Source organism: Salmo salar, chromosome 03 (assembly GCF_965601325.2).
Source record: "Salmo salar chromosome 03, fSalSal1, whole genome shotgun sequence".
Taxonomy (NCBI): Eukaryota; Metazoa; Chordata; class Actinopteri; order Salmoniformes; family Salmonidae; genus Salmo; species Salmo salar.
Window position 1 is genome coordinate 55,811,368 of NC_138293.1, and position 24,271 is coordinate 55,835,638.

General features: G+C 42.9%; 2 protein-coding genes and 1 pseudogene across 4 annotated transcripts in view; 1 reads left to right on the top strand and 2 right to left on the bottom strand.

Moving 5' to 3' along the window:
- camsap3 (calmodulin regulated spectrin-associated protein family, member 3) overlaps positions 1 to 6,367 on the bottom strand; it is a 53,014-nt gene extending 46,647 nt beyond the window's left edge. For 2 of the 3 annotated variants that reach the window (XM_014192721.3, XM_014192719.3), the window contains exon 1: positions 5,824 to 6,367. In XM_014192721.3, coding sequence (XP_014048196.3) covers positions 5,824 to 6,046 — 223 coding nt within the window. In that variant the 5' untranslated portion in view covers positions 6,047 to 6,367. The remainder of the gene's footprint in view (positions 1 to 5,823) is intronic. The other variant, XM_014192720.3, reaches the window with a different exon arrangement.
- Positions 6,368 to 8,836: 2,469 nt separating this feature from the next.
- Positions 8,837 to 23,770, bottom strand: xab2 (XPA binding protein 2). Its single transcript, NM_001173818.1, is given in 19 exon segments — positions 8,837 to 9,114; positions 10,461 to 10,570; positions 10,863 to 10,989; positions 11,295 to 11,466; positions 11,915 to 12,037; positions 14,002 to 14,192; positions 14,633 to 14,795; positions 15,086 to 15,199; positions 15,699 to 15,830; positions 16,254 to 16,385; positions 16,637 to 16,756; positions 17,299 to 17,450; positions 17,924 to 18,068; positions 18,630 to 18,794; positions 18,983 to 19,117; positions 20,788 to 20,985; positions 21,207 to 21,330; positions 22,274 to 22,422; positions 23,682 to 23,770. Coding segments are annotated over 19 exon segments (2,556 nt in total). The 5' UTR covers positions 23,718 to 23,770; the 3' UTR covers positions 8,837 to 9,046.
- On the top strand, positions 19,824 to 20,494 carry LOC106600928 (uncharacterized; annotated as a pseudogene).
- Positions 23,771 to 24,271: the final 501 nt, after the last annotated feature.

Sequence of the window (24,271 nt, forward strand, 5' to 3'; positions counted from 1 at the left end):
CGGCATAAAAAAGCCAGACTATGGTTTGAAACTGCACATGGGGACAAAGATGGTACTTTTTGGAGAAACGTCCTCTGGTCTGATGAAACAAAAATAGAACTGTTTGGCCATAACAACCATCGTTATGTTTGGAGGACGAAGAACACCATCCCAACCGTGAAGCATGGGGGTGGCAGCATCATGTTGTGGGGGTGCTTTGTAACAGGAGGGACTGGTGCACTTCACAAAATAGATGGCACCATGAGAAAGGAAAATTATGTGGATATATTGAAGCAACATCTCAAGACATCAGTCAGGAAGTTAAAGCTCGGTCGCAAATGGGTCTTCCAAATGAACAATGACCCCAAGCAAAGTTCTGGCAAAATGGCTTAAGGACAACAAAGTCAAGGTATTGGAGTGGTCATCACAAAGCCCTGACCTCAACCCTATAGAACATTTGTGGGCAGAACTGAAAAAGTGTGTGCGAGGAAGTAGGCCTACAAACCTAACTCAGTTACACCAGCTCTGTCAGGAGGAATTGGACAAAATTCACACAACTTATTGTGGGAAGGTTGTGGAAGGCTACCCGAAACGTTTGACCCAAGTTAAACATTTTAAAGGCAATGCTACCAAATACTAATTGACTGTATGTAAACTTCTGATTCACTAGGAATGTGATGAAAGAAATAAAAGCTGAAATAAATCATTCTCTCGACTATTATTCTGACATTTCACATTCTTAAAATAAAGTGGTGATCCTAACTGACCTAAGACAGGGAATTTTTACTAGGATTAATTGTCAGGAATTATGAAAAACTGAGTTTAAATGTATCAGAGCATTTGCTATGAGACTCAAAATTCATCCTGTTTCCATTGATCATCCTTGGGATGTTTCTACAACTTGATTTGAGTCCACCTGTGGTAGATTCAATTGCTTGGACATGATTTGGAAAGGCACACACCTGTCTATATAAGGTCCCACAGTTGACAGTGCATGTCAGAGCAAAAACCATGCCATAAGGTCCGAGACAGGATTGTGTCGAGGCACAGATCTGGGGAAGGGTACCAACAACAAAAAATTCAGCATTGAAGGTCCCCAAGAATACAATGGCTTCCATCATTCTTAAATGGAAGAAGTTTGGAACCGCCCAGCCAAACTGAGTAATCAGGGGAGAAGGGCCTTGGTCAGGAAGGTGACCAAGAACTCGATGGTCACTCTGACAGAGCTCCTCTGTGGAGATGGGAGAACCTTCCAGAAGGACAACCATTTCTGCAGCACTCCACCAATCAGGCCTTTATGGTAGAGTGGCCAGACAGAAGCCACTCCTCAGTAAAAAGGCACATGACAGCCCACTTGGAGCTTGCCAAAAGGCACCTAAAGACTCTCAGACTATGAGAAACAAGACTCTCTGGTCTGATGAAACCAAGATTTAACTCTTTGGGCTGAACGCCAAGCGTCACGTCTGGAGGAAACCTGGCATCATCCCAACGGTGAAGCATGGTGGTGGCAGCACCATGCTGTGGGGAGGTTTTTCTACGGCAGGGACTGGGAGACTAGTCAGGATCAAGGAAAAGATGTACGGAGCAAAGTACAGAGAGATCATTCATGAAAACCTGATACAGAGTGCTCAGGACCTCAGACTGGGGCAAAGCTTCTCCTTCCAACAGGACAACAACCCTAAGCACACAGCCAAGACAACACAGGATTGGCTTCTGGACAAGTCTCTAAATGTCTTTGAGTGGCCCAGCCAGAGCCCGGACTTGAACCCGGTCTAACATCTCTGGAGAGACATGAAAATAGCTGTGCAGTGACGCTCCTCATCCAACCTGACAGAGCTTGAGAGGATCTGCAGAGAAGAATGGGAGAAACTCCCCTAATACAGGTGTGCCAAGCTTGTAGGGTCATACCCAAGAAGACTCAAAGCAGTAATCGCTGCCAAAGGTGCTTCAAGTACTGAGTAAAGGGTTTAAATAAACACTTATGGAAACGTCATACTTAAGTTTATTATTTAAAAAAGAAGGGTTTTGCTTTGTCATTATGGGGTGTGTAGATTGATGAGGGGGTGAAAAACAATTTTAGAATAAGGCCATTTTAGAATAAGGCTGTAACATAAAGCGTGGAAAAAGTCAAAGGGTCTGAATACTTTACAAATGCACTGTATAGTGTGAATGTCAGCAGTTCAGTAAGTCGCTTTAGATAATTTGGATAATTAAAGCCTCTGCTATGACACGATTTTGTATAGCTCATGAAGGATCTGTAAAACGGGTAGGTAGGTGGTCCTGATCCTACCATCTGTGTGCAACATTTTCCAGACAGACAGACAGACAGACAGACACTATGGTGGACCAGGGACCATCCCAGAACAGAGCATAGCAGGGATCCCCTACTGACCTATAAATGCCCACAGAGCCACAGCATAATGACATCCTAAGCTTCAACATGAATACCCTTCCCCATCATAGACCAGGGTTAGGTTCAGTAGGGCACACCGTAGCAAACGGTTTTGCAACGGAAAATGAAAATCAGTCTGTTTGGCCAAGTTCAGGTAGTAGCACCTCATTGTTTTATTGCGTTTGAATACGTTTTCAACTTCACTGAACACAACCCTGCATTTACATGCTGTAAGCATGTGCTACAGCACAGAGGTAGTTTCCACCATATTTCTTTTACCATTCATTTCCTTTTAAATCCACAAGGGAGATGAACAAGTAAACACTTAGGGCAGAAGGGTAGAGAGTCGAGATGCAGCGCTAGATCCTCCTTAGATCCTCCTCACTTATTGACTCAGTCTCACACCCAACCCAAGACACACTGATGATGAGAACATGAGTCATAATTATGAACAGGACACAGCTCTAGCAAGGTGGAGCTACAAAGCAACGACAGGTTTCAGGCACAGTGAACAAACAAGAGATGTTTTTATAACCTTTGTTCACTGAGAACTCTGAGATCGATCAGACAGACAGACAGACAGACAGACAGACAGACAGACAGACAGACAGACAGACAGACAGACAGACAGACAGACAGACAGACAGACAGACAGACAGACAGACAGACAGACAGACAGACAGACAGACAGACAGACAGACAGACAGACAGACAGACAGACAGACAGACAGACAGACAGACAGACAGACAGACAGACAGACAGACAGACAGACAGACAGACAGACAGACAGACAGACAGACAGACAGACAGACAGACAGACAGACAGACAGACAGACAGACAGACAGACAGACAGACAGACAGACAGACAGACAGACAGACAGACAGACAGACAGACAGACAGACAGACAGACAGACAGACAGACAGACAGACAGACAGACAGACAGACAGACAGACAGACAGACAGACAGACAGACAGACAGACAGACAGACAGACAGACAGACAGACCGACAGACCGACAGACCGACAGACCGACAGACCGACAGACCGACCGACCGACCGACCGACCGACCAAGTAGGCTAATCAATAGTCATTCATTCCTTATTTAACCAGGGAAGTCACATTGAGTTTGACAGAGCATGGGGTTTTGTCTTTCATATCTATCTGTTCACCCATTCCATGAGTTGCTCTCTCTCGTATGCTCTGACCCCTGTGTACAAAAACTAATTTCTTTTTTTTTTTTATTATTATTCGATTTTTTACAGAGAGAACAGATATCAATTCGTATGCTTGATGTCTGACAAAACTAGAGACATCTTAGGTGTGTGTGTGTGTGTGTGTGTGTGTGTGTGTGTGTGTGTGTGTGTGTGTGTGTGTGTGTGTGTGTGTGTGTGTGTTTATTAGCATGAATTCAGTCAGGGTACTCCCAAGCTCTTTTCATTATCCCTGGCTAGCCGGGGAAATCAGGGACCTTTGTTTACATTTCAGGAATGTGAAGGAAGGTTATCTTTACAGGATTTCCAAATGAAGCCCTTTTTAACCAAGATGGGCATTGTTCTCCACTGTTTACTAAGTGTAGTAGAATGTCTTATGTGCAGTAGGACTATGCATTAATCAAGTGTTCTGGACTGTAGCTAGGGTTGACCAATAAGAGAGCTTACATATAGTAAGAGAGCACTTGGTAAGAGTACTCCATATCCTCCTATTATAAGTAATACAAACATGCAGGTGTATGGTGGTTGGTTATTGGTTCTGTCCTTTCCCATCTATACTGAACAAAAATATAAAACGCAACATGCAAAGTGTTGGTGCCATGTTTCATGAGTTGAAGTAAAATATTCCAGAAATGTTTCGAGCATAAAAAGCTTATTTCTCTCAAATTGTGTGCACAAATGTATTTACATCCCTGTTAGTGAGCTCTTCTCCTTTGGCAAGATAATCCATCAATCTGACAGGTGTGGAATATCAAGAAGATGATTAAACTGTATGATCATTACACAGGTGCACCTTGTGCTGGGGACAATAAAAGGCCACTAAAATGTGCAGTTTTGTCACACAACACAACGCCACTGATGTCTCAAGTTTTGAGGGAGCATGCAATTAGCATGCTGACTGCAGGAATATCCCCCAGAGCTGTTGCCAGATAATTGAATGTTCATTTCTCTACCATAAACTGCCGTTTTAGAGAATTTGTCAGTGCTTCCAACCGGCCTCATAACTGCAGACCATTTGTAACCACGCCAGCCCAAGACCTCCACATCAGGCTTCTTTACTTGCGGGATCGTCTGAGGCCAGCCACCTGGACAGCTGATGAAACTGAGGAGTATTTCTGTATGTAATAAAGCCCTCTTGTGGGGTAAAACTAATTCTGATTGTCTGGGCCTGGCTCCCAAGTGGGTGGGCCTATGCCCTCCCATGGCTGTGCCCCTGCCCAGTCACGTGAAATCCATAGATTAGGGCCTAAGGAATTCATTTTAATTGACTGATTTCCTTATATGAACTGTAATCATTGAAACTGTTGCGTTTATATTTTTGTTCAGTATAAGATGTTCATTCAACTGGGGAGGGTAGGCGGCCTATATACACAACTAAAACAGGTTTCGTTTAAATAGTGTAGTAGACATATCCAACAAACCGATGATCTTTATGTGGGTGTGTATGCGCGTCACCGAAAGAGAACGGGTGGTTTCAGTAGGCTCCACGCGCCCCTTGAGCGTTCAGTCTACTACCATTAGCATTATTATAGAGAAATAGACCATTATCGATACCTCCTGTTATATTATATTTGGATACATTATTAAAATCTCACGCCATTTGTTCAGCAGCTGACCTGACAATAGCCTATGTGTTTTTCAGTGGTGAACACTCGGTTCAGGTCAGGATATTTTTTGGTCCCGGAGTTACTCGCCAGGCCAAATTAAAATAGTTCGATCCATTATTGGTGACTGAAATTAGACAAGCTGTCAAAACCGATGCCTCGTCACCATTCTCTAGGGGGGCCTCAATGCACCAGTCGAAATTGGCACAGCAGCGACCTGGGTCTTAAATCAACTACTGTAGATCAAATAGGCTGCTGTGATCCAAACAAAAACAACAGTGCGTCTGTTTTTAGCATGTTGTAAGGATATATTTTCGACGTTATACAAATTCTCAGGCACAACACCTGGGAATCCGAGAAAGGACCGCTATTCGGATTGAAATGGGGTGCCGAGTAGGGCTACATCCCACACACGCTCTCTGTCCCACCTCTAAACGTACTGTAGGCTACTCTTTGTGTGCCCAAAATCGCTGAGTTTACACAACGCGCAGTCAGTCCACCTTCATGCACGCGCTTTTCATTACACTGACAGTCGGGGAACAATGTTGGATTACATGGGAGGGAGGGGAATGTAGGAAAAACACAGAACAAAACATTAGAAACGTTCGGCTACAATAGCCTAGGCCACATACCTGCATTGCCGTAAGATTTAGCCAAGACCCATCCCACACTTGCGCATATTTTTGCCCTGGTACAATCATACAGATCCAAAGGTTTTATGTCCGGGACTACAAAAGTCTTCCTCATCGCGTTGGAGTCCACCATAGCAAGTCCGCAGACAGGCCGTGGTAACCGGAGGGGGATAGAGACCTTGAAAATAGTTGGTGGCGAAAGAAAAAGATTCAAATCAAGCATTCATTCTTTTATTTTTCCTATTCCATAACACTGGGGCTGAGGAACACGGATGTGTGTAATCGTTTTCTCAGGAAATATCCAGACACTATGGGCCCCAGCTCAGGATATATCCCGTTTCTCTCCTGATTTACAGACCCCAAAAAAATTGTCATAAAATGAAGGCGCGCGGTCTTAAAGCCCTACTGAAGCCCCAACACGTCGGGTTATAAAAATAAATAAATAAAGGCGTATTATTTCCCGTTTCGCCGTCCGCATTGCTAACGTTTGGTTAGCGCTCTACAGTAGGCTGGAGCCCCGCCGATGACTGATTTCCAGGTGCTCCACAATGGCATCACTCACTCAGCCGACTGACCAATCGCGTTTGAGGAAGAGTGAAGGGGCGGGTTCTGAATCGTGTGAACGCGACCAGCAGGTAGCGGTATGATGACAGGTGCATTAGGTAGGGCATAATATGAATTAGGTCGGTGAAACTTGCCGTGTTGAATAGAGCAAATAGCCTACAGGAGGTTTCCATACAGTTGTCTCCAAATATTGTCCTCTGACCATGAAACCTATCATATAGGTAAAAGAAAACGCCAACAATGATGGATTTTGAGATTTATATGCAATGTAGGCCTATACGTTTTAATTAAACAGGTGCATACATGGCCTAGGTGCCATAAATGATAATGCAATGTAGGCATTTTTATCCCAGGTCTCAAGTAGGCCTACCCTGTGTGGTTTTGAACAAAAAGTAGCCCACCAAATTATAAGAAACGTCTATCAAAATAAAACACATGGACTGCCACAAACCCCCAAATCGTACTAAAATAAACATGTGAAATAGGAGCCTAGGCCTTGATTTCCTTTCTTTCCACTTTCCAGTCAACGCTCAAGCTTTGCAAACCACACAGAAAACACAGAATTCTCAGCAGGCAGACAGATCTCCCAATCACATCACATGATGGCCTTGAAAGTTCCAAGAGCTCTCTCAGCGGTAACATTGTGACTACATCCCAAATGGTACCTTATTCCTTATATAGTGCACTACTTTCGACCAGGGCCCATAAGGCTCCGATCAAAAGTAATACACTATGTAGGGAAAAGGGTGTCATTTGGGACGCAACCTGTGAGAGGATTACCTCTGAACTATTTTCATCTAATTATGGAAGAGAAGAACGTTAAGGCCTATTTCTTTTCCGTTCCAAGGTGATTCCTTTCGCTGAATAACTAACCGATCACTTAAAACAGGAGATGGAAGCAGTGGTGAAAAAAGTACCCAATTTTCATACTTGAGTAAAAGTAAAGATACATTAAAAGAAAAATAACTAAAGTAAAAGTAAAAGTCACCCAGTAAAATACTAATTGAGTAAGTCTAAAAGTAGTTGGTTTTAAATGTACTTAAGGATCAAAGGTAAAAGTATAAATCATTTAAAATGTCTTATATTAAGAAAACCAGACGACACAAATTTATTTTTTGTATTTGTTATTGACGGATAGCCAGGGTCACAATTCAACACTCAGACATAATTTACAAAGGAAGCATTTGTGTTTAGTGAGTCTGCCAGATCAGAGGCAGTAGGGATGACCAGGGATGTTCTTTTGATAAGTGTGTGAATTAGACAATTTTCCTGTCCTGCTAAGCATTAAAAATGTAACGAGTACTTTTGGGTGTCAGGGCAAATGTAAGGAGTAAAAAGTACATTATTTTCTTTAGGAATGTAGTGGAGTAAAAGTAGTCAAAAATATAAATAGTAAAGTACAGATACCCACAAAAACTACTTAAGTAGTACTTTAAAATATTTTTACTTAAGTACTTTACACCACTAGATAGAAGAGAATGCGAGGCCTATTTCTTTTCCTGTTCTATGGTTATTAATTTCCCTTCATAACAATACAAACAAATCAGTAAAAAAATGGTTTAAGGATTAGTTTAGGTGGAAGTGAATTATATAGTTTAGGTGGAAGTAATTAGTTTAGGTGGAAGTAAATGATATAACTTTAGGCTACAATACACAACATACTGCTCAGATCCAGTACAGGATGCCACATTCACGTTCGAAAACAATAAGCCTGGGAGCATGACAAGGCTGTAAAATGTGTCTCTTGTTGCTTACAACTCCCAGCTCCAGTATCAATGAAATATTCCCTATTCACCCAGCATAACTACTCTCTCTGTTTTTCTAGGGCAGGAAACTCCCCTTTGTCTTTCTGCAGCAAAGCACTGCTGCACAGACCCGGTCAGTCACGGTGTTGGACTTACAGTAAGAGTTATGTCAGCAGTTTACACATCAAATTCATAGAACCATTGTGAACAGGCTCAATGTCATGCAGGTTGAAATAATTGCAATGCCAAGACATACAATACAGTAGCAAACAGTGATTTCAACTGTAGAAAAAGTGCCACAGTGTTACCAATGCTAGTTTTGCTTTAATGCATCACTACATCAAGGAGCATTTGTAGAAAGAATGATAAAAAGTGCTGCTAGGATACACTACTGGTAGATCTTTGTAGGTTGAAGGCGCTCTTTGGTTAAAGGGTTCATTTGACATAAATAACAAGGCACTCTTTATTATGATACTGTAGCATGTTCAATAGAACAAAATTGTAAAAACTACCTGACAAAAGTCATGGCAAAACATGTCAGAGGTTTTTACAATTTTGTTCTATTGACCATGGCACCGTAATTTAAACATTTTAACTTCGAAGTGTGCCTTGGTCCTCATGTTTAGAAGGAAAATTAGCATTTATATTGTTTTTAGAAAGGAGCATTTCAATTGTTTTTAGAATAAGGAACATTTACATTTACATTTTATTCATAAATCTCATTTTTATTCACAGATCTGGTGCAGACTTGACAATCTATGAATGTAGAGCAAGAACCCTTACAGTCAACAACAAAGAAAAGATCAATGACAAAGTTCACATTCCATACAATCTATTCTCATCATACATTTTACAGGGGTTGAAAAGGCTCCATTCGTGGACCAGGGAGCTCGTCAGTGATGTCATATCTGTATTCAATCTTCTCCTTCTTTCAGCCCTCCAAAAACAGCGGTGGGGACGCTCTTCTGTTCCAGCTGCACCTCTGGAGGGAGAGACAAACATAATAAACACACATTTACATAAACACCATGCAGTGTCACCAGCAAAGCCCCATGACACCACCTCCTCCATGCTTCACTGTGGGAACCACACATGCAGAGATAATCCGTTCACCTACTCTTCGACTCACAAAGACACGGCGGTTGGAACCAAAAATCTCAAATTTGGACTCATCAGACCAAAGGACAGATTTCCACTGGTCTAATGTCCATTGCTTGTGTTTCTTGGCCCAAACAAGTCTCTTCTTATTATTGGTGTCCTTTAGTAGTGGTTTCATCGCAACAATTCAACCATGAAGGCCTGATTCACACAGTCTCCGCTAACAGTTGATGTTGAGATGTGTCTGTTACTTTAACTCTGTGAAGCATTTATTTGTGCTGCAATTTCTGAGGCTGGTAACGCTAATTAACTTATCCTCTGCAGCAGAGGTAATTCTGGGTATTCCTTTCCTGTGGCGGTCCTCATGAGAGCCAGTTTCATCATAACGCTTGATGGTTTTTACAACTCCACTTGAAGAAACTTTCAAAGTTCTTGAACTTTTCCGGATTGACGGACCTTCATGTCTTAAAGAAATGATGGACTGTCGTTTCTCTTTGCTTATTTTAGCTGTTCTTGCGATAATATGGACTTGGTCTTTTACCAAATAGGGCTATCTTCTGTATACCATCCCTACCAACAAACTGATTGGCTTAAATGCATTAAGGAAAGAAATTCCACAAAATAACTTTTAACAAGGCACACCAGTTAATTGAAATGCATTCCAGGTGACTACCTCATGAAGCTGGTTGAGAGAATGCGAAGAGTGTGCAAAACTGTCATCAAGGAAAATCGTGGCTACTTTGAAGAATCTCAAATATAAATTCACTTTTTGGCTTACTACATGATTCCATATGTGTTATTTTATAGTTTGATGTCTTCACTATTATTCTACAATGTAGAAAATAGTACAAATAAAGAAAAACCCTTGAATGAGTAGGTGTGTCCAAACTTTTGATTGGTACTGTGTATGTATGTATGTATGTATGTATGTATGTATGTATGTAATATATATTTTTTATTATTATATTTATTATTATTATTATTATTATTATTATTATTATTATTATTATTATTATGGTTTTCAAGAAAACAGCTGAAACATTCAATCATGTGAAACGTTCAAAACATGGCAGATAGAAATGTAAAGTATAAGGTTGGCATGGTTCTATATTCTATGACAGAATCATTTTCTGTATCTACACAGTCCATTTCTATGTGAATGTTCTGTAGCATTGCTCCCTGCTCAACAGCCCCCCCCCCCCCCCCCCCCCCAGTGGTGTTGTAACTCACCCTCTGGGCCCTGGTCTTCATCAACATCCTCATCCTCATCATCAATATCAATCTCATCAGGGTTGGCTTGTTTGGCCAGTTCAGCCAGCTCGCTGCGTGACGTGTCACTCCTAAACAATGACACACAGTGGTTAAGACCAGTATTGAACCACTTCTGCATTGTTGTATTTATATTAAATGACTGGCCACTTCCTGGGCCCGTATCCACAAAGCATCTCAAAGTAAGATTTCTGATCTAGGATCTGTCCATATTATCTTATTCATTGTGATATTACATTTTAGATCACCACTCCTATTCTGAGACGCTTTGGGGATACGGGCCCTGGTCTGCAGTTGGGGGTTTCAGAGGTCAAAGGAAAAGATGCTAAATAGGTGGGGGGGGGGGGGGGGGGGGTGACAGACCTGACGAAGAGGATCTTCTCTTTGAGTTTGGGTTTGTCCTGTTCAGCCTCGGCGGCCAGCAGTTGGGCCTGCTGCTCCAACAGCTTCATATCATCCAGCCCCATCTGGCCCGGGGCAAGATCTGAGACTGCACACACATAGAATAACAGAGTTAGATACAAAGGTACACCCTAACCCTCACCTAGCCCTAACTCTAACCTAGCCCCATCTGGCCTGTGTTTTTCATGAAAAACATCTACACACGTGAGAATGACACTTCAAAATCAACATATGAGATGAATCGATTAATCAATCTCTTATAGGAAAAACATCTAATGCTTGATAAGGTTGTGCCATCATTGGAGACCAAAGATGTGTGTGTGTTTTGTGTGTGCGTGCGTATATGGTTGTATGCATGCATGCATGCGCGTGTGCGTGCGCGCGCGTTCTTACTGGTGCCGGTGGCATTGGTGGTGGCCTTCATCATCTGTGAGGACATGAAGTTGACCTGTGTGTTGTACGTGGCCTGGACGCTACGCTTGATCCTCAGCATCTCCCGGATAGTGTCTTCGTTCCCGTGGCGGATCTCAAACTCCTTCCACGTCTGCCAGAACGTGGCCGTCATCTGAAACAAACACACACAGGTAGTGAAACATTTTATCGCTACTGAACACGTGGATTGTCCAATAAGAACAGCTTGTTTTCCGTTCAACAACGTTTTCCTACGGGGTGCGTTACAGCTGGGACGATAAACCAAAAATCATCGACACCGAGCATACCAATAACTTACCGCAGGCATTTTGCTTATATCATTAATTACAATAAGTAGCCTACACTAGAGAAATGTGAAGTTTGAAATGAAATACGCTTGCTGAGTGATTGTTAATGGCACAATTGGTGGCTACAACTATCAAACTAGTAATAGTGGTAGCACATTAATGTTATAAGCGTATCGCAAAATGTATTGTTATCGCATCAATTCAGGCAATTTATCGTGATACGGATTTTTGTCCACATTGCCCAGCTCTAGTGTGCACTAATGAACAGGACCCTGGGTCAGTGTGAGAGCTCACCCTTGGGTCACAGATCTGAGAGCAGTAGGAGTATATGGCTCGTCCCCGGTCGATCTCGCCCAGTTTGCTCTCCATGTCAGCGAAGCGCAGACACATGTCCCTGGAGTGTTCGTCTGGAAGCACCTGGAAGAAAAACAACATATGATATTATATATTGGAATATATCAGCTGCATAACCATATACAGCATAACAATGAATAAAAATCACGTGATTCATTTAGGGGTGTCTAACTCATTTTGCCACGGGGGCTGCATTCATTCTTCAACGAGGTCCGGAGGGCCGCACTGAAAATGTGTTATCTTTTTCGCCGTCAGAATTAGCAAAACATTTTCCAATATCCATCTTTTGGAAAATGTTTAATGCTCACTGACTGTCTAGCTTTCATTTCAGTGATTATTAGCGTGCTGGAGACAGTCAAGAAACGGTATGAATGTAGGTCCCTTATCATTTTTACAACATTTCTATTTGGTTTTAGTAATTTAAAAGTATATCGAGTTTGTTTCCCCCCCCAATCTTTTTAAATATATATAAGTTTGGACACACCTACTCATTCAAGGGTTTTTCTTTATTTTTACTATTTTCTACATTGTAGAATAACAGTCAAGACATCAAAACTATGAAATAACACATATGGTATCATGTAGTAACCAAAAAAGTGTTAAACAAATCAAAATATTTTATATTTGAGATTCTTCAAAAAGTAGCCACCCTTTGCCTTGATGACAGCTTTGCACACTCTTGGCATTCTCTCAACCAGCTTGATGAGGAATGCTTTTGCAACACTTGAAGGAGTTCCCACATATGCTGAGCACTTGTTGGCTGCTTTTCCTTCACTCTGCAGTCCTACTCATCCCAAACCATCTCAATTGGGTTGAGGTCGGGTGAATTTGGAGGCGTATCACAGTGGGATGGCGTATCACTGCAGAAGGCTGTGGTTGCCATGCTGGTTAAGTGTGCCTTGAATTCTAAATAAATCCCCAACAGTGTCACCAGCAACGCACCCCCACACCATCACACCTCCTTCTCCATGCGTCACGGTGGGAACCACACATGCGGAGATCATCCGTTCACCTACTATACCAAAGGACAGATTTCCATCGGTCTAATGTCCATTGCTCGTGTTTCTTGGCCCAAGCAATTCTCTTCTTCATATTGGCATCCTTTAGTAGTGGTTTCTTTGCAGAAATTTGACCATGAAGGCCTGATTCACGCAGTCTCCTTTGAACAGTTGATGTTGAGATGTGTCTGTTACTTGAACTCTGTGAAGCATTTATTTGGGCTGCAATTTCTGAGGCTGGTACCTCTGATGAACTTATCCTCTGCAGCAAAGGTAACTCTGGGCCTTCTATTCCTGTGGCAGTCCTCATGAGAGCCAGTTTCATCATAGTTCAGTTTTTGCAACTGAACTAGAAGAAAATGTAAAAGTTCTTGAAATATTCTGAATTGACTTACCTTCATGTCTTCAAGTAATGATGGACGGTTGTTCCTCTTTGCTTATTTGAGCTGTTCTTACCATAATATGGACTTGGTCTTTACCAAATAGGGTGTTCTTCTGTATACCACCCCTACCATGTCACAACACAACAGATTGGCTCAAACACATTAAGGAAAGAAATTCCACAAATTAACATGTTCAACATCTACATCAAGAGGGCTGCAGAGATCTACGGCGTCACCTACACCAGAGCTATCTACCAGAAAGCCATCGAGGTAAGAGTGTAGTGGCGCACACATGGGTGCATGTCAATAGTCTAAATCAGGGCCTGCAGGTGGTTTGAGTGAAGAAAATAGATTATTCAAAGTAGCCACCCTTTGCCTTGACAGTTTTGCACACTCCTGGCTTTCTCTCAAGCAGCTTCATGAGGTAGTCACCTGGAATGTTTTTCAATTAACAGGTGTGCCTGTTAATTGAAAAACATTCCAGGTGACTACCTCATGAAGCTGCTTGAGAGAAAGCCAGGAGTGTGCAAAACTGTCAAGGCAAAGGGTGGCTACTTTGAATAATCTATTTTCTTCACTCAAACCACCTGCAGGCCCTGATTTAGACTATTGACATGCACCCATGTGTGCGCCACTACACTCTTACCTCGATGGCTTTCTGGTAGATAGCTCTGGTGTAGGTGACGCCGTAGATCTCTGCAGCCCTCTTGATGTAGATGTTGAACATGTGATGCCTCTCCGTGTTGTCCACCGCCTGCGTGGCTCTCTCGTACACCGCCATGGCATGACGCGCCAACCCAAACTCCTCCTCCAGTTTGGCGTACAGCAGGTAGATGGCTGTCAATCACAACAGAAAATAGTTCACACGTCATTCCTGTAGCTGGGGGGGATAGTACCACATAAATAAGAGGCCATTATTACAAATAGATACCAGCAGCAAACAAAGATACACGAACACCCTTTTCATACTATCATGCCAACCTGAACCATACGGAGCTGGCTCGGTCATGGTCTTTTAACATCGGTGATTCCCAGCATGGTTCCTGCAAATGTGGTGGATGTGTAACCAGGCCAGCACAGTACAGCTCGTCTTGGTAGTGTGAAAAGGACTGTATTTTCCTTGGTGCTTCTCAGTAGCTAAAAAGCAACTGTGGTGATGACTTTGCTTTATCAGTCAGGAAATTATTTTTGCATCACACTTAAGGCATGCAACACGTCATAAACATGCATTAGACATAAAAACGTACGGAAGTCACGTAGACAACAAAGTCCCTTACTCTTGGCGAACTTGGCTGGACAGCCATCCAGCGCTTGCTCAAACAGGTCCCGGGCCCTCTCCAGCTTCTTGCCCCCGTAGCGGTCGATGAACTTGGTGAGGTAGGTGTTCCAGATGTCATAGACGTTGGGCCACCTGAAGAGGGCGATGCCGCGCTCGTACGCCTGTAGAGAGCGCATGGAGACCATCAGCAACGGGGATTTAACAACTGATCGAAATGCTGTAGTTTTAAGGGTGGAGGCACGGTCAGGGTCTTGTTCAGTAGGGTACCCAGCCCTGAACACGACCCAGTTTGAATGCAGTATGAGTAAGTGTTGATATGCTAGGCTGTGAAATGTTAGACTGGTCCTAGTTCAGGCATCGTGATAATCACCATAAGAGTTGTCAAGACAGCACAACTGAACTGGGACCAGGCTAGTGAGATGTGTGCAGCAGGGCAGGTGGACGGTGTCACCTTGAAGCTCTCCTCAAAGTAGTTGTGCTCCTCCAGGAACATGGCGTAGTTGATGATTATCTGGGGCGTGGCTATGCGCAGGTCAATGATGCGGTCGTACACCGCCTTGGTCGACTGACGGGGAGAAACGACCAAGACAAAAGGCAGGGTTGTTAGTTATATCGTATGGTCATTACATGCGTTGTTGTTGCACGTTTTGGTTGTTTCATTGTTTGGTCCCTAAAACTGGGTCATCACTATGCACAAGATGCATTTTCAGTTTCTCTTATTCTAACACAATTTAATCTGAAAGAAGAGCTCATGGAATACGCCAACCGTATAAACCTACACAATGTTAATCAATCCAATCCAGAAACCATGATGAAGGCTACTTGCTGCCGAAATGTTGGTTGACTATTGTTAGGCTGTGTATACACAGGTAGCTGCATTTTGATCTTTTGACCAATAAGATCAGATCTTTTGCCAATAATGGGGCAAAAGATCCGATTTGGGCTGGCTGTGTAAACGCAGTCTTAGATGTGTTGCATCAAAGCCACCTTCTTTTCCTTTCTAAAGCAGTGTAATTGAAACACAACGAAGACAGAGACCTTAGAAGGAAATATGAAGAAAGTACCTGGAAGGTTCCCATACTCTCCTCCAGGTCAGCCAGCATGGACCAGACCTTCAGAGACTTGTACACTCTGTTCTGCACCGGCTCTGACACGTCAAAGTACTCCGCCTTCTTGGACGGGATGGCAGTTGCTTTCTACACAATTGGAAAGAGAGAAAGTCAAGGGATATTTACACAGACATGCATCCAGTACTCATTCATCGCCCCTGTAACTATTCCCCAGATCGTTGCTATAAATGAGAATGTGTTCAGTCAACTTACCTTAAGGGTTAAATAAAAATAAATAAAAATGTGCATCTATAGACAGAATATTTGAAACTCTGAGAAAAGCAGTCTGCATCATATAATTTGAGATTAGATGAGGGTATTCATTGATTGAAGTTATTAAATAGATAGATTAAAAACACAAGTACATATCAGCTGCCCACACAGCAATGTTAAGTAGTTTAAAACGCATAAAAAATTATTCTGGATGACAGAAAAGTACAAATGTCAGTGTCTTTGGAGTGTGTGACAGATAGTGAGTCAGTATTTGTTGTGCCTGTGTTGCCGTCTCACCCTCAGTATACGTAGCGCCTGTTCGTAGTTCTCATGGCGTAGCTCCATCTCTCCGTATTCACACCACACGCCAGCCAGGTCGTCGACCTGCTTGTAGTTCACCTTGGTGGCTTTCTCAAAGATGGTCCGCGCCTGATGGTTGGGAAAAGTGGAAAAAGAGAAAGAACATTTAAAAAAAATAAACTTAACTTCCTCTTGGGTTGAAGGGGAGAAGACCTGGGTAAATACTTTAATGCGCTTGCTTGGCGAGCTTGAAATGAAGCCGATGGAATAGTCCCAAAAGTGACAATCCTACCCATTTGGCACTCCGGGCAGGCTCAAACGAACACTTGAAGTACGATTTCAACCTACGTGGGATGGGGAAACCTTAGTTTGAGACTCACGTCGTCTAGCTGCTCGTTCTCCTCGTAGAACTTGGCGAAGGAGACCCAGAGAGAGCTGGGTTTCCCTGTAGCCTTCATAGGGTCCACAGTCTGAACTGCCTCTGTGTAGGTGTTGATGATCTGAAAAAGAGGTTAAGACACACCTTCTATACACTGTACATGTATGTGAGGAAGAGCATGCAAGGTACCTATTGCCAGCTAGAAAGACTAAGAAACAATTCTAAAATGTGAAATCTGTAAACATGTATTAATCGCTACTCTCTACCAATAACACAGATGTCAACTAGCTCAGTAAAGAACTGTTTTTCAGGATTTTCTCAAACCCTTTTCACATTATAATGCCGACCTGAACTGTACTGCGCTGGCTCGGATATTTTCATTTCACATCACGGTTCCAGCTAGAACAGTGGATGCGGAACCAGGCCAGCGCAGTACACCTCGGTTCAGTAGTATAAAATGAGTATTAGAGACAGAGCCATGGAGATGACACCGAGTCAGACTAGGGCTAAGAGCTCAGGGCCTGTATCCACAAAGGGTCTCAAAGTAGGAGTGTTGATCTAGGATCTGGTCCCGTCTGTTCATATAATCATATTCAGTATGATCTTAAAAGGCCGATCCTGGATCAGCGCTCCGACTACGTGCCCACTTCTGGTTTCCGCTACCTGTCGTGGTTTCCCCTCGTACAGTTTGACCCTCTTATGCCATTCGTGGACGTTGTGGGGGTTCTGTCTCAGCAGCACACTGTTCAGCAGGAGGGGCCTGCGGGCGATCAGCTGCTCAAAGCGGGCCAGACGCAGCTCCAGGTCTATGTCCTCTGAGAGGGAAAAGGAACACGAGTTGAGCACGACGACAAAGGCAAAGCATTCACTTGTGGCTGTGATTCCCCCCCCCCCCTGTAATCTTTATTTACACAGGTTATTCTCATTGAGATCAAATCTATTTTTGCGAGAGATTGTGATACTCCACAATCCAGACACACTGGGTGCATCTCAATACTCTAAAATGGCTGGCTTCCCAAGACTACTTTCCTTCGGTTATATTTACGTGTTATGTTGAAGAAACTAGCGCACCGGCATTTCCCTGCACCTTTTATACCGGCTGTAAACTGTGTACGTGACAAATAACATTTGATTTAATTCGATTTTTTACTCAAAGTACCAGCCAGGATTGGAAAAACAGTAACATGGATAACTAGGTCAGGAATCGATCTCTCTTTATACAGTTACTTGAGATCCGAGCAGGAGACGAGAAGAGTGACATTACTTTAGACTATTGAGATGCGCCCACCTTCTTCATCTTTCCCCATCTCGGAGGTAGTCTCCATCTTGGCAGCGATCATGCTCTCCTCAAACTGGGCGTAGCTGTCGAACACCTGGGTGAAATCTCTCACCGTCACCACCGTCAAGATGGCCTCCTCATACACATCACGAGCCTGGTGGGCCACAACACACAAGCATTCAAATTAGTCTGTGTGTGTGTGCATCCCAAAAACAGTGAATATATTTGGTAACACTTTACTTGAACTACATAACAACGTCGTAAAGCTTCATAACATGCATGATAGCTAGTCAAAACATGTCAAATATATATTATGACAAGGTTATGGTGGTGAGTTACCCTACAATCCTACATCATTTCTGGGGCGGCGGGTAGCCTAGTGGTTAGAGCGTTGGACTAGTAACCGAAAGGTTGCAAGATTGAATCCCCGAGCTAACAAGGTAAAAATCTGTCGTTCTGCCCCTAAACAAGGCAGTTAACCCACTGTTCCTAGGCCGTCATTGATAATAAGAATTTGTTCTTAACTGACTTGCCTAGTTAAAAAGGTAAAATAAAAATAAATAAAAATCTTACATCATTTCTAATGACCCTGATGCATGACGACAAAGTCAAAAGTGGACTATAAAGATTACATTGTCTATAGGACTCTGGTCAAAAGTAGTGCACTACAAAGGGAATAGGGTGCCATTTGGGATGCATCAATCCAGACCAGTACCTTTTCAAAATGTCCACTGCGGATGTAGTAGTCAGCCAGGGAGCACCAGAGTTTGCCCAGCTGGTCTGTGAAACGAGTGAGGCCTCCACGGATGATGGCCCCAACATTCAGAGAGTTCACCTTGTCTGGGTTCTGAGAGATCAGGTCACACAGCTCGTGCCATAGCTGTTAGATATCAACCACACAACAACATGGGGATAACGTTAGATATCAACCACGCAACATGGAGATAACGTTAGGTATCAACCACACAACAACGTTAGATATCAACCACACTACAACATGGGGATAACGTTAGGTATCAACCACACAACAACATGGGGATAAGGAGGATGAGCCAGACGTGGTCTTACCTGGTAGTTAGACTTGCCCTCTTTGGATACAAAGCTCTCATCGTTGACAACGGCTGCCAGACGCACTGCTGCTTCATCCAGCTTGCTGCAGGAACGCAGGTAATCTATGTACTCCTCTGCATTCTCTGGGGACAGCTGCAGAGAAAGAGGGGGAGAGGGGCTGTTGCAGAAATAACTTTGTCATTTTGAGAAATATAGACTTTTGGCACCGGTAGAACTTACTTGACAACCAATATATAAATGTAGCTTTCTTAATCAACCATTTATCTAAGAACTCTGGAATACCTCACTGCTGCTTGTGGGGAAGACTAGAAAATGCTTTTAGCCAAGAGAAAATCTTTTGAACGCATGTATATTGTCCTGTCCATTCCTTCAAATAATTAATTAATAATTCATTAAGAAATAATTAAGAAATCTCTAGGGTTATCAGGGTAATGTATAGAGTTCATTCCAATATGAACCCTAGAAGTCAGAGGTCTCCTGACCCAAATATTCTGAAAAACTTTCAGATTTCTAATGATATATGATTTGGAGATAACATTGCAGCGATGGTAGCTTTGTGTGTGTTATCACACGTTCGGCAACTCTAGGGACAGGGCCAGTAAGTAAGCTTTGTCCAAGCCAGAACAGCACAATCTAGGTACAAAAATCACAGACAGTCTGATTTACGGACTAATAAGGTTGAATAAAGAACGATAAAACCAACATTACAAGGACTAACTTCCAGTGGATCGCGTCAAACCTTGCTGTAAAAAAAAGAAGCTGAGAAAACTCTGGAATCAAAACAGGTTAGGCCGACCAATACAGGTTACTCAGAGAGGTATCAGAACCCAGGTGAAGGATGAAGGCTACTGCATTTCTGACGGCGTCGCTGAGCAGCTGTCTGTCAATGGCACAGGAGGACACCCCAATGACTGAACATGAGGCGGAATGCACTACAGGACTACAGAACTCATGCTACATGTTGACTCTAATTACAGAATTCGGAGTCATGGAGGAGAAACTGCAAACCACAGTGGAAGAACTGCAAACCACGATAGAAAAACTAGGAGCCATGGAAACCAAGCTAAAAGTAATCGAGAGCCAGCTTGAGGAGCTGAGAAATAAAGAGAAGACCAAGGTGCTCTTCTCCGCTGTCCTGAGAGAGACTGGAAAAATAGGGCCCTTCAGCCAAGACTAACCTGACCTACAGCAAGGTCATCACTAACATCGGCAACGCCTAAAGCCCCCGGCACAGGAGTGTTTGCAGCCCCTGTAAGAGGGGTCTACTACTTCAGCTTCTTCTTTCATGCTGGAGGATCTGAAGACTCCCACACATCCCTGTTCAAGAGTGGAGAGTGTATGCCTATTACATCTGACCCCAAGTCTAGTACTGATACAGCAGATAACGGAGGTAACGCAGTCACACTACAGCTGGGGGTGGGAGGTCAGGTCTACATACGCCTAAGGGCCAATGCACATGTGTGGCCTTCTCACACTTCCTTTAATGGTTTTCTGCTCAGCCAAGTGTGAGCGGCACATAGCCTGCTTTCACACATTTATTGTTAACACTGTCATCTATTCCAGGCCTACCTTCTATGTTGCGTGATATCTTGTCGGTTTCCGATGTGATGTGTGGTTGGTGTTGTTATAATCTCATAACCAGGACACATTCTTATCACCATGGTTGAAATGAAATAAAGTGTTTATTAATGTGAATTCTGATTTATCCTGTGACTATCTTCCATAAAGAGATGCTTCAGTTGCTTCAGCTTTGGGAGTAGTTCAATCACAGAGGAGCAAATCTTCTAGAAATGTCCTCTTACCTTGAGGTACCTGCGATAGACACGGATGGCGGTCTCAGGCAGGGGCAGGTTCCGGGCAAAGCGGAGGTACAGGGGCCAGATGCGAGGGTGCTGAGTGACGGGCAGGGCTCGGAGTGCTCGGTCAAACGTGCGTCTGCTCCTGGTGATCTTACACTGAGCCACCAGGAACTGGCAGTAGTCCAGCCAGATCCTCGGCATCTAGGACAGTCACGGGAAGAACAAGTTATGTGGGATGCTATTCCTACAATCTCAGACGACAAAATTTACTTCCAAGTCTTAAAAAAAAATACTCTCACACAAATAAATGTACTCTGTGATAGTCTGTGCCAATGAATGGAGAATAATATTCCTCAGAGTTTGTGTGAGTATTTTCTCTTCACAATGGATGGACGGACAACAGGACATAAGCATTAGCCTACCTTGTGCATGAAAACCAGTGCTCTTTCATGGCAGTTGTTGATCTCCTCGTAGGCTGGCTCCGTGATGCACTTCCCTTTGACCTGTTTCCGTCTCTCTCTCAGGTAGTTGTACCATAACTTGTAACTGCAAGGTCACGTATGAACAATCCGTGAACACACAGTCATGACATTTAGCAATGGCTAAAACCCTAGCCAAGACACTGGTATGGTATTCAATTACAACCATTCTACGGTTTCAAATAAACCTAGATTATGGGATGATTTCCCAGAGACTGACTGACAAATGTTTTTAGTCCAGGACTAGGTTTAAGATTTGTCTAAACATCAGACTGTTACCATGGTTACTCCATGGATATCAGTCTGAAAGAAGTCGCTGTAAAAAAAAAAACGTAATATTCTCTGTAAGCCAGAATGTTGAATACAATGATATTTAAACATACGGTTGTCCATGCTGTAGGTTCTTTTGGAGGTAGGAAGTGGAGATAAGGTAACCACAGGAAAGTGTTGTTTACCTCACTTTTTGCGGCGCCGGAAGGTTCCGTTGCTTGTATTTTCCATCTACTGACGCATTTCACGTTATTCACAATATGTCAACAATAGCCAAATGTAACCGAATGTTGTTGACCAAAGCCCGTTCCCTCGCAATCAGCTGGAAGTTTGCCAGCTGTTTGCGTGGGACAACGTCTGGTCTGTGCTTTGTTTAAACTCGGCCATTGTTGATATATTGCGTAAGTTGCGTGCAAGTTGAGTCAGCATTAAAAATACAAACCAGAAATACAAACTGACATACAGACCAGCGTACTGAAAGTCAGGTTAATAACACTACTCTGTGGATATTTTGTCTCAGATTACATCCTACATTAGGACAAAATCAGCATACAACTGGTCAAGTACGTTTAAATAAAGTTTATTCAACAATCTGATTTGTGATGGAACTGTTCACAAAAAGTGAGTCTACATGTTAGAGACGAGACCAAAAACAAAACGATACACGGCACCATTTTGGGTCCCCAGGGCCAGGATTGGGAAACACTACATCTTGCTAGATGTAGAAACTTTGCCTCTACCTGCCAGGTAGCTCTTTCAGAGCTCGTTCATAGATCATGTTGAGGATGGACTTGACGCCATTCTGTTTGAACTCGATGTAGCGCATCCAGCACTTGACCGAGTACGGATTCCTGATGATCTCCTCCTCATAAGGCAGATCATCTTCCTCCTGAAAAAGCCCACCACCAACACAGCAAAACGGTCAACAGGAAGCCTTCTATCCTTCGAACAACGTTGGACACCTTTCTCTCTTTCAAAAAATGCTGCACTATTCTCAGAACTAGTGCAACGTTGTTCGAAGGATAGAAAGGGCTACAAGATGGCCGGACAATAGAACGAGTCAAAATTTACCCAAGGCTGAAAAATGGCAAAAGAACGTTGACTAAGATGGAACACTAGGTCGAGCCCATAGCAAATGAATGGAACGTTCGCAGAGCCTCTTCTGACTGGAGTGTCGCTTAGAATTCCATTTCGTGTAAATGGCACCAAAAATGTATCCCTTTTTATTTTACCACTACAATCTGTTGTTAGATAGTAATGTTGAAAGTAAACATCCGCACCTCGATGGTGCCAAGTGTGTTTATGTCTGCATAACGAGGAAATGGGGAAGAAAATGGCAACTTTTGACTATTTCTGGTCTAGCGACCGATGATAGCAGAGTACGCTGCCCAACCTTAAGTAATTAGAAAGAGGAGATTATCCTGATTAAAAGTGACTATTTCATAGTTTTGATGTCTTCACTATTAATATACAATGTAGAAAATAGTAAAAATAAAGAAAAACCTTTGAATGAGTGTCCGACTTGAAGAAAATCGAAATATACACATTGCGAGATATTTGGCAAAATAGACAGACATACCTATACTTCCCTATAGGAAACAATGGGACGACCTCAAGAGTTCCATGAGTACGTTTTTGTTGTTGTTTACATTTTACCTACCAACAACGTGGGCAGTTCTCATTGCCAACAATAGCAAAGCAGGCACTGTGGCGTAGACCAATAGGCTGGGAATAATAGAACGTTCGTAAGGCAAATTGGTGCTACGGTGCTCAATATAACGAATAGGAGGTGGCAGGGTAAAAAATGCCCTAAAACAAGCCCTGTTTTTTCGTGATTACTTCAAAGCTCCGGCAAGCAGCTGGAACATATGGTAAAATTATAATCCACGGCGGATGAAATGAACTCGCTTTTATCAAAAACATTGAATGTGTCCAGCCTACTACAATATGATGTAAAGTCACACACTAGTAGCCTGTACAGTATCTCAAGGAACAATAATCTAGATACGTGTTATTGTCAGATAGATATAACGTTAGTTCGCCGGGGCATTCAAATCGACACATCCGAGGTCGAGGAGGCCGCAGACATATTACAGCATGCTGAGAACAATTCCACAACAAAATATCAATATTCATGAAATAACTTACAAACATGACGTCCGGTTTCCCATTTAGAGAGGGCATTTTTGTTTTTAAGATCAAAATTAACGACCGTAGTGTCAAAAGTACCCCAAAATGTATGTATTGTTACTAAACTTCCTGACTCCTCTAACGTGTTCAGAACGTAGAACAAACCCCGCCCCCCTTTTGGAAATATCATTGGGTAGTTCAACGGTCACTCAACAGACTATCCAATCATTAGTCTCACGAAGAAAACATCGTATGTCAGCACTCCATACCAGCAGGACGCGACACTGGAAAATATGATATGCTCGTGCATGGCCAAAACTAAAGGTGAAAGGTTACCAAAACGTCGACAAACACAAACGCGCTAGCTAGTCTGCTTGGATTATTTAAAATGGCTAAAATACAGTTGTTGAGAATGTTTCTCAACCAGCGTTTAACAGCAGCGGCTGAGGAGATATTTGGGGCTGTTGAGAAAACGATAGCAGAGTACCAGGAAGAAGTGTGTCGTTCAAAAGAGGAGAACGGCCGTCTACAGAGGCAGCTTGATATCGTTCTCAAACCACAAGAGATACAATTACAAAGGACAGGTTTGTCACTAGCTATTATATTTT